The sequence below is a fragment of the Schistocerca gregaria genome, chromosome 2 (assembly GCF_023897955.1).
Source record: "Schistocerca gregaria isolate iqSchGreg1 chromosome 2, iqSchGreg1.2, whole genome shotgun sequence".
In the NCBI taxonomy this organism is placed as follows: Eukaryota; Metazoa; Arthropoda; class Insecta; order Orthoptera; family Acrididae; genus Schistocerca; species Schistocerca gregaria.
Window position 1 is genome coordinate 802618840 of NC_064921.1, and position 20038 is coordinate 802638877.

General features: G+C 43.3%; 1 protein-coding gene across 1 annotated transcript in view; it reads right to left on the reverse strand.

Moving 5' to 3' along the window:
- The window catches only part of LOC126335078 (cysteine-rich protein 1-like), a 138819-nt gene extending 120558 nt beyond the window's left edge, over positions 1 to 18261 (reverse strand). Inside the window, exon 1 of the mRNA XM_049997970.1 lies at positions 18140 to 18261. Coding sequence (XP_049853927.1) covers positions 18140 to 18179 — 40 coding nt within the window. The 5' untranslated portion in view covers positions 18180 to 18261. The remainder of the gene's footprint in view (positions 1 to 18139) is intronic.
- Positions 18262 to 20038: the final 1777 nt, after the last annotated feature.

The following is a 20038-nucleotide window of genomic DNA, read 5'->3' on the forward strand; positions in this document are numbered from 1 at the left end:
AGAATGATGATCTATCAAAAGCGTGTCGTTTTTGGTGCAATTAGTCATATTTAGATAACAAATAATGAAATTTGCAGCCTTACACGCTGTATACCATCTACCTTAGTTGCTTCTTTCATGCTGAAGTCGAAGTGCACTTCACAGCATGGTGAACGGTGGAAAGAAAGGGTTGCACTTTCGCATCTAGCTGTTCCCAATTTTTTTTCTTTTTTACCACCTTATGCTTTTTAAAAGATTCTGGGACTTTCTTATAAGTTCAACAGGAGTACTTTCTGCAGCATTCGATGTTTATGTATTATACTTCGTGTATTTGCTGAACTCTATCATTTGAAAATGGCATAAAAGGCCGAAACCTGGGTCGTAATTAGATACGCAACAATACAGTCAAACGGCGGTGCATTAATTTAAAAATTACTGTATGACTCTTCTTCAGTAACATCAAAAACTGTTTAGCCATATAATATTCAGAATTCTACTCTTATGAGAAAGGCTTGCTAATATTTAAACTTACGTTCGATATTAACAAATTTACCTTTTTCAGACACACTTTTCTTGCTATTGCAATTCTACTTTTCATACCCCCAGTTATTTTGCCGCCCAAATTGCAAAACTCGTCTACCGCTTTTAGTGTCTCGTTTCCTAATCCAATTCCCTCAGCATCGCCTGATTTAATTATCTACATTCAGTTACCCACGTTTTAGTTTTGTTGATATTCATCTTGTATATTCTTTTCTTTCCATTCCTTTCAACTGATCTTCTAAGCCCTTTTCCGTTTCCTCCTCAGATTAAAGTCCTTCCCCGTCTCACAGCCACGACACACAGACAGAAAAACGCGTAGAGAGACTTTATAATACGTAGCGATAAGTCTCAATTCCGCTGCCACGTTTCAGAATTTCCTCATTTAACATTCTCAAGGTCCACGATATCTTTAAGTACTCTGCGGTAAATCCCTATCTCGAAAATATCTATTGAATATCTATTGATGCTACGTTGTAATAAGGCACCGAAGAAAGTTTTTACACACAAACGTGTCAATTCCAAAAATAAAAGCATTTCTCGTTTAAATTTGAGAAAACAACTGTAGACCTTGTTCAGCGCGGAATTTTCTTCGGTAAAGCCAAGCGCCCGGACACTTAAATATGCCGACTCTTCCTGAGTAACACGCAATAAAACGTCGGACACGTACTGTAGGTGGAAATCCCCATACGGGAAGGCGGACTGCTCAGAGACTCAACGGTGTCTGTCAGACGTAAAAGGCGACATTCCACTTGGCTGACTTCACACTGCGGAATATCCGCAAAGGTGTCCACTGTGCTTTCCTACACGTGGCTCCACGGTAACAGAACGTATGTTCCGCTGAACTGGTACTCACTCGACCTGCATGCCGGTTTAGGTAAAGCACCGGACTCTGGGTTCAAATCTCCGGTCCTCCTTCCTCCTGCTTCCCCCAAATTACTTGTCAGTGAATGCCGGGATGGTTCCTCAGACATATCCAAGACCAATGTCCGTCTCGATCTTTGTCCATGCGACAAACTGTAATGCATATGGGATTGATTGTATAGGTAACCAATGGATAATGTCACATATAACCAAAAGTAGAAAGTTGTACTTAGTAGATCAACCAATGTAGTCCGCGAAATTATTCTGGCTGGGGAGAAATCGCGTATGGGGGTTTCCCAAGCCTCAATCTTAGGTCCGCTATTGCTCCTCATATATGTATACGATCTTCTGTCTAATATATAACAAGCAGAGTTGGATCTTTTTGGGGGATGAAGCTGCTATTCAATCAACACAAGCATAAATATAGCAACAGAAGAAATGGTAAACAATTTTCTTAAGAGTGTAATTCACTGGTTTCCTGAGAACGGTCTCAACCTCAGTTTAAAAAAGACACAACATACTCAGTTCTCCACATCTAGTGCTACTGCACCAATGATAAGTGTAGCACACGATGAGGAAATAATAGATACGGTGGAAACTTCAAAATTCTTAGGTGTGCACATAGATGAGAATTTAAACTGGATAAAGCACATGTTGTAAATCCTAAAACAATTTAGTTCAGCCACACAAGCACTTAGAATCTCTGCAAATCTTAGAAAGAGAGAAATCAGTAACTTTACATATTTTTACTCAATAATACCACATGGAATAATGCTCTGGGATAATAACTCCTCTTCAAGAAAGAACGTCTTTATTGCTCAAAAACGTACAATATGAATAATATGTGGTGTTCACCAACAGGTATCTTGTGGATACCTGTTTAAGTAGCTCGGCATTCTGACTACTGCTTCAATGTAAATTTATTCCCTCAAGAAGTTTGTTGTAAATAATTCACTGTGGTTCAAAAGGAACAATGCTGTGCATAATTACAATATCAGAAGAAAATACCACATTCATTATGCCACATTATGGTTGTATTTAGCATGGAGTAAATGATCAGCATGTAGGCATATTTACAAAATAATCTGTGATTTGAATATAAAATGACTCGTTCCATACCAGTACGATTTGTCTTGCAGGAAATCCATGTAACATGAAACTTAAGTAATAGAGGGAAAAATTATACTCTGCAGGCGGATTCAATGCTGTACCACGTTGGCCGATTGACAGTAAAAACGCAGCTACAACTCACTTCGAGGTGATGGCCTCCACGAATTGCCCTTCCAATTTCCTTAGCTGCTGTGCGCGTCCTATATGTGGTCCCACTTGTCCCCAATGAATTCTTTCAGGATGACATGTATTTTGCTTAAGCTGTTCGATAGACACGAGGCGCCCCTATTTTCAAAACAGAGGTCACTAAGTGAAACTCTGATACGTCGAATATGACATGTTAGAAAAGCAAGTGTAATGGAAAAAAAGAATATGATGGCTCCAAGTGATGTGACACTGAGGATACAACGATTTAATTAGAGCTTTGGTAATGACGAAGGAGAGAGGAGCTGACGCTCACAGGAAGACGGTTAAGCTGTAGAAAGGGGCATTTGCGCACAGTGGATATGTCCACCAGTTCCACAAATGTTTGTAAATTTCCAGTGCTGTGGGAAAAAGTGTAGGTCTGTGACGAATGAGCGAATGAGAAGCCAGCATCTGTAATACTTTGCGTTTAGTCATTGATTTTAAGAGGATCAGCGGTCAATAAACAAAGGGTCTGATACATTTAAAAGTGTAGAAAAATTTAACTTTCGATGCAAGTGAACAAGAGAAACAAAACGCTGTGGGGAATATCTAATATTCAAAGTGGTCAATTCTGAATGTGACTTAGCTCGACGCTGACTTATTCTCGATGGTGCGACGCTCTTGTCAATGTTCCTGGCCTGGTGCGAGTCTTTCTACGCAATTTATAAAGCTGTTCACATGCACGATAGTAGAACGACTCATTTTATACTCTCAATACACAATCACATGTAAATATGGCTACAAGCTATTTACATGTACTGCTTGAAGCCAGCATAGTTCTACGGAGACTTCTAAGTAAAAACTTACATTATTTTTAACTCATACCTAACAAGGCTGCGACCACAGCTTGCATGGCTGAAACCGAATAAAAATATTTTTAAAATACAGAGATGCATCTTTTTTTCCATCCTCGAGGTCATTTATCTGTAAAACTCTGCAGTGTGTTGACGCGACATTTCTAGGTTAACAGATCTGAAGAATACAGAACCAAAAATCGCTGAAGGAATGCTACAGCCACGCGGTCAGAGAGCCATGTCACTGATTGCGCGACCACTCCCGCCGGAGGTTCCATTCCTCCCTCGGGCATGGGTGAGTGTGTTGTCTTTAACATAAGTTAGTTTAAGTAGTGTGTAAGTCTAGGGACCGATGAACTCAGCAGTTTGGTCCCTTGGAATTCATACACATTTGAATACTTTTTGAACGCTACAGTGCAACAGACAATTATGACCAGCAGACTCTCGAACTCATAAATGAGGTTGTATTTACACCCCTACATCGCGGAGAAATTATACGCACAATTTGGAAACCTTTAAATCTGCCGTTGCAAGAAAAACGCTGACTGTGAAAGACGTCGTCACATCTTTCTTAGCTTTCCCGAATGAAAAAACTAATTTGAGGTCACGTAAGTTAGTAGGACGGTGTACTTATCGTAGTGTCCAATATTACGAGAAAAACAAGTGCGTCTTCTCAGAAGAGTATCATGTACGCATGAAAATCGAATCAAGATTCGGAAACTAAACGGGATTTTCATAAACGTGTCATTTGCCATGTACCTCACGACAGATAAAATCCACTTGATTAACTACTGATATGTGCGCTTGCAGCATAGTAACTGACGGAGAACATAAATTAGGATGACCCGTATATCGCGGTCTAGGGATCCACGAAATTTCGCATCCATTACTGAGGAGTATAGCGAACCCTGCTGATCGGAGATATGTTTGGGACGGTTCCGCAGGAACTCTAGTACCCCGAAGAAGGGCTGTTATCCGCTGACAGAAGAACGTTCCACTGCCGCGGCTCAAGAGAGAGAGAGTTACGAGCAGCACCTATGTGTGGGCATGACGCCAGACAAATGGCCGTGAACATCCGATGACTTCATGCATGAGCGAGCGGGCGATGTCCGTGTGGTGAAGAGAAGCTGTAAAGAGGCACGCTATCACCACAACCCAGCTGTCAGGGGCCAGATTACGAAATGCGGCTGCTCGTGGATCATGTCACTGTCGCTATTCAGCTTTCGGCATGCGTGGATCTAGGTTGGGGGAGGGAGGGAGGTGTTGATACTCATGAACCCCCTCCAAACGACAATTTATCAGAACCATTTACGGCAGCTTGAGTACGACAGTGGGTTTCCAACCTGACCAGCTGAAGGTGCCCACCCACACACTTACTGGTGAGAACTAATTCGACATACTCGTGAGCCTAACGAAGCTGAGTGAGCAAGACACAAAGAGTAAGACCTAACAGAAAGAAGATCGACCGTTGATGTTGTTAGAAACGGTCGAAACAAACAGGGTCCCCCCCCACCGACACTCACCTACCACTTACACGCTTCCAGAGCACCAGAATGCAGATTGCGTTCACAAAGTTCATGCTAAGTGAAATAATGATAACGGTGAGCACACACTTAGATTTCATGCCATTAAAATTATGACGTTGCCATAGTTGTGACTTTTTTTTTTTACATTTTGTGTTCTCAAATGAAATGTCTGACACATATTTCTCAAATATTTCCGAGGGCGCATTCCTCTGATTTGGACTCTGTTAATTTATACGACAGGACAGATACAAATAAACTGTTAATTTAACATTAATATATTACAATATTTATACATTGTCATTATTACTATAACAATCCTTGACACTTGTGGTATGTCGATGCAACTTCGTTCATGTACACACTATCAGTGGTTTTCCAAGGTAGTAGCACCTACGGTGATGCGACAGACGGTCGTTTGAGCAGTTTACAAACACGCCAATCACTCGCACTGCTCATTCGAGTCAAAGTTCTACCTGGAATATTCATTCCTCAGCATTGATTCTCCACACTAGAATCCTAAGTTTAAGATCCTCTACCAGCTGCATATTTATCTCCCTAAATGATTGAGATGCCGTGTACGCCAGCACACAGTGCACAAAAATGGTTCAAATGGCTCTGAGCACTATGGGACTTAGCTGCTGAGGTCATCAGTCCCCTAGAACTTAGAACTACTTAAACCTAACTAACCTAAGGACATCACACACATCCATGCCCGACGCAGGATTCGAACCTGTGACCGTAGCAGTCGTGCGGTTCCGGACTGAAGCGCCTAGAACGGCTAGGCCACCGAAGCCGGCACAGTGCACAGCCCAGAGTGCTATCTAACAGTGACTCCCCACTCTATTCCATTCACGAATGGAAAAATAATGACTGTTAGCATGCCTCGGTACAAGCCATGAATAAGGTGCACTCACCTTCACATTTTTTCTGCCCCATTCTCCTCAAGACATTTGATTCTTAAAGCTTCAGTTTGAAGGCAGTCTTCATATACATTCGAGACCAGTCACTAACTCAAAATTTTGTGTCTTCCACCACTGAAATCGAAAGACCTGTTCATAAAACTCGCACATCTTTTTGCACTGTGATGTGTGTACGCACGCTCTTTCGATAGCGTTCATGAACTGCGTCCTCGTATGGGAGGAAAAACTTGTTTGTCGTCAGCAGTTCTACTTGACTTATCTTTCGGAACACAGAAATGACAACCACCCTTTGCTCTAGAGTCCCTATTTTCGATTTATTCTCTAAATTCAATGTTAATGAATTCTCAATTCGTGGGCTTTCTCTGCTTTTGTGTTCTCAGCTGGGCTTCTTCATCCTGTAGCCTGTCTAGAATTGTTTGCGTCGTTAGAAGAGTAGCAAGGCTTGTTCAGCATTCGCCTTTGCAGGCTGCTTAACTTTTAGCTGGTGTTCAGCGTTGTACGAAAACCTCTGATACGAGCTACCTCTGGACAAACACGACAAAACGTGACGTAATATCGCGGCAACAAGGGCGGAAAAGTTGGGACAAACACAAGCACGGAATGGCGCAGAACAAAAGTAAAAGTTTTATAACCATTTTATGGCATGATGTATTAAGCAACAGTTTTATAACATTTTATGGCATGTTTCATTAAGTAAAAGTTTTAGAATCATTTTATGACTCGTTTTATTCGACACACAGCTTTTCGAAATATGTTGCGTCTCATGCATGCTGAAATACGATAATTAAAATATTCCACAGCTTTGTAGATCTGCTTAAGCATCGCATCTGAAGCTACACCATTCTTCCTCCAGTCGAGATTTCATGAATTCATGTGAATTCTGGTGACATGAGTCATGAAATCATCGAGGTGAGAATACGCAATGCGGTCACTACTGTCAGTGAAGCAACGTTGAGCAGATTAGATAAAAACAACGGCACCACTCATTCCACAATCAAAATGAGCAACACAACTCAGTAGCCGTGTTTTTATTTTTTGAAGTACACAGGAGAGAGACTATTAGGAGACACACGGCTATCAGCGAGAGGAGTGGCGCCTGTCAAGATACGAGCGGTGATTAGCGGTCCGACGCCTGTGCAGCTGTAAGAGAGGTAAGATTAATGGATCGCTCCACGTGGAGGGATCGGTAATACACTTCAAGTGTAGCAAATTCCTGTAAGGCGCTGATAATACTGCCATAAAGCTGTACAATTTTCTGATAGAAAGAGAATACTCTCGCAAAATCCAACAGACAGTACAAGCTAAGAGCTGAAAACATCGTAAATAAAATTTTCCGCACAGGCTGTTAAGTACTTTTATCTAAAAAAAAGTCACTACTGGTTTCACATCAACAGAGATACACCTTCATGTGATTTGTACAAGAAAGTAAAACATTAAAAAATTACAATGGCTTGAAAATAATTGTGTACTACCATAAAGCTAGTCACTGTGCGCTAAAGTGATTGCTTAGAGCTAAGTCAACGGTAGTGATTTTAATAACAGTATTTATCAGCCAGTGTGGATATTATTCACCATGAGGAATTTTGGCTGCGGTTTCCCGACTTTTAAAATAATATATTGAAAACATGCTTGTTACACGTGCGAACAAACGAAATGAGGAACTGTTTGTGCATCGACGAGTCGATATCATTAGGGACGGAACACTCATCCAGTTTGAGATAGACGAAGAGGGAATTAGTAATGGTGTTGTCATAAGAACGACACTGGAACTTGATGGAAGTGCTCCAGGCATACTTCAGGAAACCTATGCTGCGGTTTGGTCACGTTCGTGACATGTTACATTCACATGCCGAAATCTGGTAAACGCTATACGTGCAGGAATGTCGAAATACACAATAACTGAAATTTCTTGTCTTTGCACTCGACTGCATAATCCATGTTTCACTGTTTCAGAATTTCTGGCCTGTTTGGATAACGATTTTTTTAAAACCAGCTCAAGAAGCGAAATAGCAATCTAACAGTGGATAACAGCCAGCGACCCGGCACAGACTCCTCAAACTGATTACCTTGCGAAACTGAATACCATAATTGGCGAGTACTGCACAAGTCCTTTGCTCAACTGGATAACAAAATACCTGAAATGCGCTCAGCGTTGCTGATGAAAAAGAAAAACGTTCATCAGAACGCTGCTCCCGCCCGCAATTGCGCTCAGGCAGTGAGAAAAGTGAGAACTACAAATTTTCGAAATATTAACGCTGTTCGCCAGATTTGGCACCCCTCACTATCATCTCTTTCATTATGAAAAAAAAGTACGGAAGTAAAATATTTTGGGTCCGTTGTATAGCCTACTGAAACTGAAGGAACGTATTTTGCAGACCTTACAGAGTCTCGCTTCAGAGAAGGAACAAAGCAGATCTAAAATGTAAGTATAATCGTACCGCTAACGCTCAGCTGTGAAAGTCAGCGGTTCTCGGCACTGTGTGGGTTCGCGGAACAACGATGCGGGTTTTGGAATGTGACGCGCTGGAGGGTCAGTCGGCAGTTTACGTCCGCACTCTGTGGCCGACACGTCGACCGTGAGCGAAATGACAGCAGTAATTGTTACGTAAAATTTTGCAGTTGACGAAATTTTCGTTCTCTGCTTACGCGAACTGCACCGTCAAGTATTGTGGATTGTTATCGAGACACTTGTTGCAATTACTTGAAACTGAGTTGAGGCATGTGCACACAATGGCAAATAACTTGATTGCCGTGCTTAGTCTGATCTTTTACAGGCGAACTTGATCAAATTAAACCGCCAGACAAACAACGTGCAGCATCCAGAAGTGTGGAGGAAACGAAATTAAACTTCCACAGTTTAGGAAGATATGTGATGTTATTTAAGTGATTACAAAATCGAGTCAAAATCTTGGCAGTATGAACACACTCATCTGTATGATGTTCCACGTCCTATGACCTCCATGCACGCACTGATTCTGTTGGGAAGATCGTCACAAAGACGTTGTACCCTCTCCCGAGGCAGAATGGTTCACTCTGGTACACAACACCCAGTCCTCGAGTGGAGAAAATCTCCAACCCGGCCGTGAATCGAACCCGGGCTGGCTGCATGGGAGGCAAAAACGTTACCACTCAGCTAAGCAGGCGGCCAATCGGACGGAGTTGACGTTCGAGCGGCTCACACACATTTTCTATCCGGGAGAGACCTGGGTATCTATCTGGCCATTAGAGTACGTCAACATCAAGCAGACAGTTCATCGAGGCACTTGCCATGTGTGGACAAGCATTGTCCTGTTGAAAAACTGCAGCACCGCACTGCCATAGTTCTCTCAATTCACTGACTGCTAGCCGTGCCCTGAAGTTATACCCTATGGCTTACTACAGGGTGACACCAGGATTATAGCTCCTGTGTCTCCCCAAAATATTAGAAGAATGGGACCTCTTCCATTCTAGGCGACGATGCTCTTCCGCAGTAATGCTGAACCGCAATTCATCGCTGAAGACAATGTGATGCAATTCATCAGCATACGAGGCTTCTATGCCCACCACTCCAAACGCATCCTTTTCCGTTGTGGCGTCAGCAGCAGCCTACGCAACGGACGGTAAATCGCTGGTCTGGGTGCTGCTGATCTCCAACCAGTGGAGTGGGGTGACATATGAGGGGCAGTCAAATGAAAACCGAACACCCGCCACCAATAGGACCATGAAAAGGTTCCATTCAAAAGTAATCACCACACGCTTTACGTCATTTGTCTCACTGGGTGGGTAGACGATCAATTTCTGTTTCGCAGAACGCTGTTGGCCGCTGACGGATCCACAATCGCACCCACTCTTGCATTTGCTCGTACGACTGAAACCGACGCCAATGCATGTCTCTCTCCAGGTCCCCATTGATGTGAAAAATCACACGGTGAAAGATCCGGACTGTATGGAGGATGCTGCAGTGGTCCCCAACCAAATCGCTTCGTCCGATAGCCAGTCTGGGGGAGTGCGTTGATGACTTTACACGATGGTAAATGACAGTAACATCTGCAATCAACCGAATAGGGCTGCTCAGATTGTCTCCTAAATCGTTTATGTACTACTTCAGGAAGAGGAGAGGGGCTATAACACTTCTGTTTTACTCAATGACTTTCCGTCAATTACTATGAACTGTGACCTTTCTAACAGGAAATCACGATTTCAGTCACGCATCTGAGACTATATTTCATTAGCACGCAATCTCATCACAAGCCGCTTGTGAGGTCGGCGTCGAAAGCCTTTTGGGTATCTACAAATACGTAATTAATTTGGAATTCCTTATCGATAGCACCCATTACTTCGTGTTTGAATAAAGAGCTAGCTGTTCTTCACAAGAACAATATTTTCTGAATTTGTGCTGACTACCTGTCAGTAAGTCCTTTACTTGCAGGTAATTCAGAATGTCGAACGCAGTTTATGTTCGAAAATGCCACTGCAAATCGACTTTGGTGATACGGGTCTTCATTTCGGCGGATTACTTGTATTTCTTATTTCCTTTCTTAGGTACTGGTGTAGCCTGTGCAACTATCCTGGTTTTTTTCGGATCTTTCGTCGGGAGAGCGGTTATGAATGACTGCTAAGTGTGGGCAAGTGTGTGTGATTGCTAAGCGTGATGTAGTTTTAGAATGGTACAGACATAAATTTAGGCTTTTGTGTGTCCCTCCTTTTGACTGGAGGTCTGGGGGACCACGGCCGTTCACTATTATAAGAAAATGAAACACCTACAGCCGTCCTTACGATGTTATTTATTGTGTAGCTACCAGATACGGTGCTTCAGTGCGCCATCCTCAGACCTTAATCGACGCTGAAGGGTTTATCACCATCCATACATACGATGCACCAGTGACCAACATAACTGGTTTACGCTATCTGCAACAGTGACGTCTCTCCAACCATTGACTGTCAACTGATGGTTGGAGAGACTACATCACAGTTAGGGGTCTGCGTAAACCAGTTAATGTTGGCCACTGATGCATCCTATACAGGGTGTTACAAAAAGGTACCGCCAAACTTTCAGGAAACATTCCTCACACACAAATAAAGAAAAGATGTTATGTGGACATGTGTCCGGAAAAGGTTAATTTCCATGTTAGAGCTCATTTTAGTTTCGTAAGTATGCACTGATCAAATTGTAAATTTTCACAATCAACATGTGTGGGCTGACGAGAATCCGCACGCAATTGTGCAATCACGTCAACACAGATTTTCTGTGAACGTTTGGGCAGGCATTGTTGGTGATGTCTTGATTGGGCACCATGTTCTTCCACCTACGCTCAGTGGAGCACGTTATCATGATTTCATACGGGATAGTCTACCAGTGCTGCTAGAACATGTGCCTTTACAAGTAGGACAGAACATGTGGTTCATGCACGATGGTGCTCCTGCACATTTCAGTCGAAGTGTTCGTACGCTTCTCAACAACAGATTCGGTGACCGATGGATTGGCAGAGGCGGACCAATTCCATGGCTTCCACGCTCTTCTGACCTCAACCCTCTTGACTTTCATTTATGAGGGAATTTGAAAGCTGTTGTCTACGCAACCCCGGTACCAAATGTAGATACTCTTCGTGCCCGTATTGTGGACAGCTGTGATACAATACGCCATTCTCCAGGGCTGCATCAGCGCATCAGGGATTCCATGCGACGGAGGGTGGATGCATGTATCCTCGCTAACGGAGGACATTTTGAACATTTCCTGTAACAAAGTGTTTGAAGTCACGCTGGTACGTTCTGTTGCTGTGTGTTTCCATTCCATGATTAATGTAATAAAATGAGCTCTAACATGGAAAGTAAGCGTTTCCGGACCCATGTGGTGGTGGTGGTTAGTGTTTAACGTCCCGTCGACAACGAGGTCATTAGAGACGGAGCGCAAGCTCGGGTAAGGGAAGGATTGGGAAGGAAATCGGCCGTGCCCTTTCAAAGGAACCATCCCGGCATTAGCGTGAAGCGATTTAGGGAAATCACGGAAAACCTAAATCAGGATGGCCGGAGACGGGATTGAACCGTCGTCCTCCCGAATGCGAGTCCAGTGTACTAACCACTGCGCCACCTCGCTCGGTCCGGACACATGTCCACATAACATATTTTCTTTCTTTGTATGTGAGGAATGTTTCCTGAAAGTTTGGCCGTACCTTTTTGTAACACCATGTATATGGATGGTAATAACTCCTTCAGCATCAATTAAGGCCTGAGGATGGTGCACTAAAGCACCGAAACTCGTAGCTACACAATAAATACCATAGTAAGGACGGCTATTGGTGTTTCATTTTCTTACAATAAATTTAGGTGTTCATATGGGTTAGTTGTTATAAATTGAGACTCTATAAATAACATGGTGGCAGCCGCTATGTTCGCAAGTAAAATTTGAAATCTGGCTCAACTATTAAGTTTATTATCGTTACGTGCACATGGTTCTACGGAAGCCCATTAATTCCAAATGTTGAATCACATGTTGCTTATCTGTCGAACAAAGGGCGCGTATATGCTTATCGTTTACATACGATAGCAGTGTCGCCATTTCCAGCGTCGCACACTTCGTTTCAAAAATTACAAATTCTGCTTATTTGGGAGATTAATCCCTATAACGAGGCACCAACTGTGTGTCCGGAATGTGTGCACACCGTACACTGGCCCGTATTTCTGGGAAACTAGGTTCTTGCAGACGGGATCCGCGATCCGCGGCAGACGGCGGTGACGTTGACAGTGACGGCAATCCAATCGGCGCGCGGTCAAGCGTCGGCCCCCGGGCAGGGCAGAGGACACCCGCAGCTGGACTGGGACAGAGGCGTGCCTGTGGCTGGAATCCCCGCTCCCCGTGCCGGGCATCGCTCGCTGTCCAGCGGCGCGTGCCTCCGTGTCCTGCCCTGTCCGCCCCCAACCCACCCCCGCCCCCACCCTACCAGATACCGCCCCCTGTGGGCTGCCGTGCGCACTCCAGCTGCTGCCACTCCGCGTGTCCCGCATACCGCACGTATTAGCCGAGCCTGCCAGCGCGAAGAAGGCAGTGCGGATACCGTCACACGGAGTATCACTGCAAATATGTCACTGTCTCGGTGAATGTATCGGGTGTTTCGAACTCTTTGCGACAAACGTGTAAGGGAGCCAGATGTGGAACAACTTTAGTTTGAGGAAAATGTCTGCTGGTGATTCTCTGCGGCATCAGCTGTCGTTTTATTGAATGGGACGAGGAGATTTCACCGAACTGGCGGTGTGCTGCACTTGTATACTTCTCTGACCATTAAAACTGATAGCGTGGTCTTCAACAAGGTAGCCGCAAGAATGAGTGTCTATATGTGGAGAAAGATATTTTGGGAGCTCGGTCTACCGCCTTTCACGCGGAGCAGATGACTGACTTACAGGCAACAGGCAGTGCACATGCTGCAGAATGCCTCCGTGCTGCTGCCTCTCAAAGGCATAACGAATACAAAATAACGTCTGTCGGCCAACATTTCCGTGAACTTGTGACAGGTAAATAATGTAATATTTTGACTGACATATTAAGTATCAGTGCTTATGCTACATTTACATGAAGCACTGTTCTGATACTTACTACTTATTTTTCTTTTTATTACGCTAAAACTGTTTACCCTATCTTGCTCTTACGTGGCGTGATTTGGATCAGTTGCCGATTTCGGAACTTACTTAATGCGTACGCTTGTCGCAAACGTCTTCGAGACACCCTATACATTCCTAAATGGCTAAAGCGATCACCTGGTCAAACAGACCCAGGTCGCCTACTAGCAATTTCCAGGGGTAGTAAAAAAGTGTTTTCCAGTGTATTTCGCCGGCCGGTGTGGCCCTGGGGTTCTAGGCGCTTCAGTCCGGAACACGCTTCGTACATCCATAGCTGAAATGGAGGACAGTGGGACGTCAACTGGTATAAATTTATATTAAAAATGAAGAAATTCCTCCAGCTGTATTTGAGGTGTCGATTTTATTTTGGCAACAAGTTTCAACGTTGTAACAACGTAATCTTCAGGCCCATACGTTCAAACTAGTTGCCAAAATAAAATCGACACCTTAAAGACAGCTAGAGGAGTTTCTTCATTTTTAATATAAATTTTTGTAATTTATTCTTCACTGCGTGGCTCGACCGAATGGTAGCGGCTTCGGTCAAGAATACCATCATAACGACCGGGAGAGCGGTGTGCTGACCCAACGCCGCTCCTATCCGCATCCTCCACTGAGGATGACACGGCGGTCGGATGGTACCGGTAGGCCACTCGTGGCCGGAAGATGGAGTGCTAATTCTTCACTGCGCATTTCAATGATTACACCGTTATGGCTGTGTCCACTAATACACAAAATGAACCGATGTGGACAGCTAATGTAAGACGTACGTGGGCCTCCGAAAACAAAATTTCAAAACAAAAAACAATTCAATCAAACAAAATGCTGTGGGCGAACATTACATTATCCTTGATACTACAAAATCAACATTTTTCTGTCTTCCAACCATCTCTTCCAATAACGCCTACGGACCGGCGCAGCTCTCGAATGTCTTAAATGAGTGAACGTGATACGCGACATTGAAAGCCTGAGCGCTATGCATGGCCACGTTCGCCAGTTACGCCGCGTGAAGAGACGTCAGAGCGCACTGGGTGCGACCACCGGAAGCGGTCTGCTGATTCCAGCTGCAAACGACCACGACTAGAAGAGAGAGGCTGTCTCGTTACTTCTGCCTCGAGTCTGCTGTTGAACAGAATGCTGTTACTGGCCAGAGAAAGCTCCCGACTCTGCAAGGTCACGGCAGAGCAGAATACGTATTATTAGTAGTGCTGCTATCGCTACGCTCTCATCACTAAGTTACAGACGGGGAAAACGCTTATGTAATCCGTTCCTATCTCGTTTGCATTGTTTAGGGTTTTATTATTTTATATGTTTGAATTATAGACATGAAACTGATTCGTGTTTCAGTAGCGGGGTCAATGCATAAAAAAGAGAAAAGTAACTGCAATAATGCTGGAATTATACCTCCCTCCATTTTACAGGGTGTTTTTTTGTTAATATAATTTGAGACAGCTAAATATCTCGAGAAACGACGCATCGTACGAAAAAAATTTTCTGTGTGAAAAGTTAATACTAATGAAGGAGAGCCTCGGTGGCCGAGCGGTTCTAGGCGCTTCAGTCCGGAACCGCGAGACTGCTGCGGCCGCAGGTTCGAATCCTGCCTCGGGTATGGATGTGTGTGATGTCCTTAGATTAGTTAGGTTTAAGTAGTTCTAAGTTCTAGGGGACTCATGACCTCAGATGTTAAGTCCCATAGTGCTCAGAGCCATTTGAGCCAATGAAGGAGAGTTCTGTCTGTGCACCTCCTAACAACTTTGTATTTTCAAATGGGAACCTCCCCCCATTTTTATTGCATATTCGGATTAAACACTAAAAACTACGTACGGTTTACTAAAACCATTGTTTCCCATTCGTGGGAGATGAAGCTGTATTTGACAAGTGTCAAGCGTGCCTGTTCTTGCTATTAAGAACCGACCTATTTCATTCTCCATTTCATTTACCATGTAAATGTAATGCTCTGAGTTCTAAAGTTAATATTTACGTTCACATTTAGTGTTGCAAAATTGACTACACAGTAGAATATGCTTACCCGTTTCAGTGTCAGGCTAGAAAACTACGTTTAGCGTGATACAGGAGCCACGGTGCGGAGGTAAGAGGTTTATGTTCCGATCGGGATGCTTGATTTCGGTGAGTCCCATTGCCTCTCACGATTGGGATGCTTAATTTCGGCGAGTATCCACCGCAGATGCGCCTGTCACTATCATTTCATGGAAATTTTACCTTATAATACTGGCTGCGGTTTGCATTCCGACGGGAGCCGCTAGAGCGAGAGTTGCGGTGATGGGAGGGAAACACACACACACAACACACACACACCGAAATCTGGCGCCCTGAAGGCGGGGTTCGAGGGCCGCCACCGAAATGAAAAATTCCGATGGTTTGGGGACTCACAAAAATCAATCCAGTAGGGCACAGAAAACTACTTTACTATACAACAACCTTACTTGCCAGAAACTTTAATGTCTACTTATATTATCTGTACTGTGCAACCAAATTTACAACACTCAACTGACGTGTGACGATCGATCAGTACTAACCGTCAGAAAGCAAAGATTCGTATTCAGATCGTAAATGGAATGTAGAATTAAATGTGTCGGTGCTTAATTGCAAGAAAAAGTGTGCTCTTGTATTCCTAAATTACAGCGCTATATACCACGAATGGGAAACAAGAGTTCGAGTAAACATTACATATTTTTTGGCGTAGAATCCTAATATACAATTTAAATGGGGTCCCCATTTGAAAATCCAAAGTTGATCCCATCGACGTGGGTAGTGGCCAGTTGTAGCACAGACAGATATGCCCAAACTAACATCAACTTTTCACCTAGAACACTTTTTTTAGTACGATGCGTAGCTATCCCGATATTTAGATGTCTCAAGTTACAACAGACATCTAGTACGATAGGCTGGTCCATAATACGAATTATCATGGTACGCTGAAAATAAAAGATCTACAACTACAAGCTTATCAAATTTTATATGATATCGATATCAGACAATCGAGTTCGGCGCTTGAACTGAAAACTTCCCCCGAATATTCAATGCTTTGTGTTTTTTTAAAGGAAAAAGAAATTTTCTATTGCAATGTGTAACTGGTTTTGTAGGTATAGTCCACCTTATACAAAAATGGGGAAAATGTTTTAGTCTCCTACAGAAACTACTCAATGGAAGACTGGGCCGGCCGGAATGGCCGAGCGGTTCTAGGCGCTTCAGTCTGGAACCGCGCGGCCGCTACGGTCGCAGGTTCAAATCCTGCCTCGGGCATGCATGTGTGTCATGTCCTTAGGTTAGTTAGGTTTAAGTAGTTCTAAGTTCTAGGGGACTGATGACCTCAGATGGTAAGTCCCATAGTGCTCAGAGCCATTTTGCCAAGACTGGAGTGCAACACCCCCCCTCCTCCCCCCTAACTATGACGTTGTACGTGGATTACAACCTCGGAATACATACAGAAATCGGTCGTAGCCTCAGAAGAAGACAGAAAACTTAAACCTACAGGGCCGAACGGGAGATTCGAACCGCCCTCCTCCGGAACACGAGTCCATATCAGATTAAGTGTTGCTACCCATGACATTTGATTACATGCGGGCCTATATTTCGTATATTAACAACTGCGTCGCGCCATTGAACCATTAAAAAACTTTTAGTTATCCAATGCAGTGTCAAAACGAATCACATGTCTTTTACCATATAGAAAACAGCTCCTTCAGAAAATATACACACACCAAGGTAGCACAAATGCGAGCTTTTGGTATCTTCCGTCGTCTGTAATAAACTCTCGCATTATGCATTACAAAAAGCAAACGCTCTGTTTATAACACAGGATTTTCTCATTTTCGTATCTGATAAAAGTTCTGACGGTTTTCAGATAATTTGATGAGCAAAACGCACTAAACTCTAATTGTCATCCATATCGCACTGCAACTGTGCAACACAAGTAGGTACAGATAAACTAAAGCTGAAACGACATCACAACACCACTGGAACACTTCCAGTTTCGCATATCACCTGAGAGAGGAATGGCGACATTTGTTTTGACATTCAATTGTTTAGGATAACTACGGACGTAAAATCATAAATTAAAGATACAAACTGTGAAATTTCTAAGAGTTTTATACAGTAGAAAAAAACATTTGTGTTTTTCATTAATAAATACGAAATGGTTCAACCAAGCAGCGGCGGAAGAATCAATAAACAAATACGCAGGTGACTGAACTTGAGTAATAAGAACCATTCACAGCAACGATGGTCTAGCGATTTTGTAACAAAAAAGATCTTGCAGTTTCTTACATTGCTATGATCAGTATATTTAAAACAAGGCAAGGCGGAGCAATGCGATGTTACAAAATAATAACTAACACTATCAAGCGCTCGCAACAAACGTCTGATTGTAAGAAAACATTGTTATGTAAGCGGCTATTTTAAGGGGTTATATTTCTTACAAGATACAAATAACTATTACTCGTATATCGCAGTAGAAGCAATGTAAAATTCTGTTGCTGGAGGCGAACAATAAGTCATTCTCATCTAAGATAAGATTTTATAGAGACAAACAGTTCCACGTCGAATTTTAAAACTATACTTTCTGCTTCCAAATTAGTGCTCTCTCGACCAACAATCGCTAAGGCTTCTGACTCACCGAAATAGACGGGCTTGTCACACTTGGGACAGTTGGGCATTGTTGCTGGTCCGTTGCGTGCACAACTGAAGAACTTCGCTCACCGGTCGCTACACGAGCTCTGCGCTCAGTCGGCCAAGTATTTATCCAGTTATGGTAGAAGCTGCGCTGCTCGAAGACACTCCACACGCGGCGCCAGCGCGCGGAAGAGAGCACACTCGACACACGACGTGACGCGCGGTCTGCCTACCTGCGGGGCGCAGCCGGAACAATGAGTCCGCTATCTGGCCGGCTCGGCGCAGCGCGGGAGTGCGTAGCGGAACCTCGCGTAGGGGCGCTATCTCTTCTCTCTGTGCTTCCTGCCGCCGGGCGAGGTCAAATGCAGCATATTAAGTCTATGCAAACGCTCAGTAGTCACTTTCTTAATGTTACCTGATAGGAAAGACACATCACGTTATCCTGGATGGGCAAATCATCTACAAGCACTGCAGTAAAAATCTAGTGTTCCTCAGGGGTGTATAGTAGGACCGTTCCTCTTATTTTACACATTAATAACTTATTCGATAGTATTAGTGACAATCTCGGACTTTCGGTAGACGATACAGTGATGTATGACGAAATTTTACCCGCTAAAAACTGCAGTTATGTTGCCCACTCGTATAGCTTAGCGCCGAATCCGTGCAGCGGTTTACTGACTTTATTTATTTAGCGTGTGGCTAATACATACATATCATGAAATTAAAATAATATGTACATATTGACACACAAGAAACTTAAGTTTGTCTTCATAACTGAATATCCAGTCTTTCAATCCAGCACACTGCATCTAGAGTTGCTAGGAAGAAGTCCTCTTTGTCGCTGTGATAGGGTCGAATCCTGCGTTGCTCACGTCTGTAGGTTTAAACTTAAAATCCCCGACACGTGCCTCCTGGATGGTGCTAATTGAGCAACAGTGATTACAGGCAGCCAGACCATCCATACGATCTCCTGGCAATGACATATCAACTAAATAGCGGAAACAGTTCTTTTCAGAGCTCATTAACAAGAAACATTGGACAAACTATCACATTCCTTCAACTGCATATCGAAAGCATTAGCACTGCAAAGTGTGACTACCTGTCATAATGTTTGCTGGACAACAATATCGATATCGTCGCCATTCAAGAAACTCGTGTTTCCAGCGAAGAAATATTCCGAAGCCGAGGTCGATTTCCTGGATATTCTGCACTTGGTGTAACTTACCACGAGGTGTATGGAATTGCTACGTATGTCCGTAACAACATAAACGAAGCTTCACTGATTTCTGTAAGTGTGGAGGTAGATATACATACAGTTGTCATACAATTGCATGGCATTACTATTAAAAATGGTTTACTGACTGTTACTTTGGTACACCTGCTAGCCTGAGTGCCGTTCTTTAGGCGGTTTCCCACAAGGCAGTTTTCCACAAGGCGGCTTTCCACATTCAAAAATGAAGAGCTGGTTCCCAGTCTCCATCTCAGTTATTATAATGTACAATCAATTGAAATTTTTCGAACATATACAACAAAGGAATGCTACACGCGACGTCTCCGATTTAACTGACAATAGGAAGAGCAAATTTAAAATAAAAATATATTTACCAAATCATGAAAACAGCGGAAATGACACGAAGGAACAAAACGCTAGGAAAGAGAGAACAACTGGAGCAATATGTAGTCGGAGCTTGAGAAAATATCAGCCGCAAATACCACCTAGTGTAGCGAAGTGCAAAGTTATGCACTGCACAAAAGGTAAAAGAATGGTGCCCTTTAACTGCAAAATTGACAGGTCACAATTGGAATCAATAATTTCATATAAATATTTGGGAATAACAATACATAGACATATGGAGTGCTCGGTTGTTGATAAAGCAAATGACAGGCTATGTTTCATTGACCA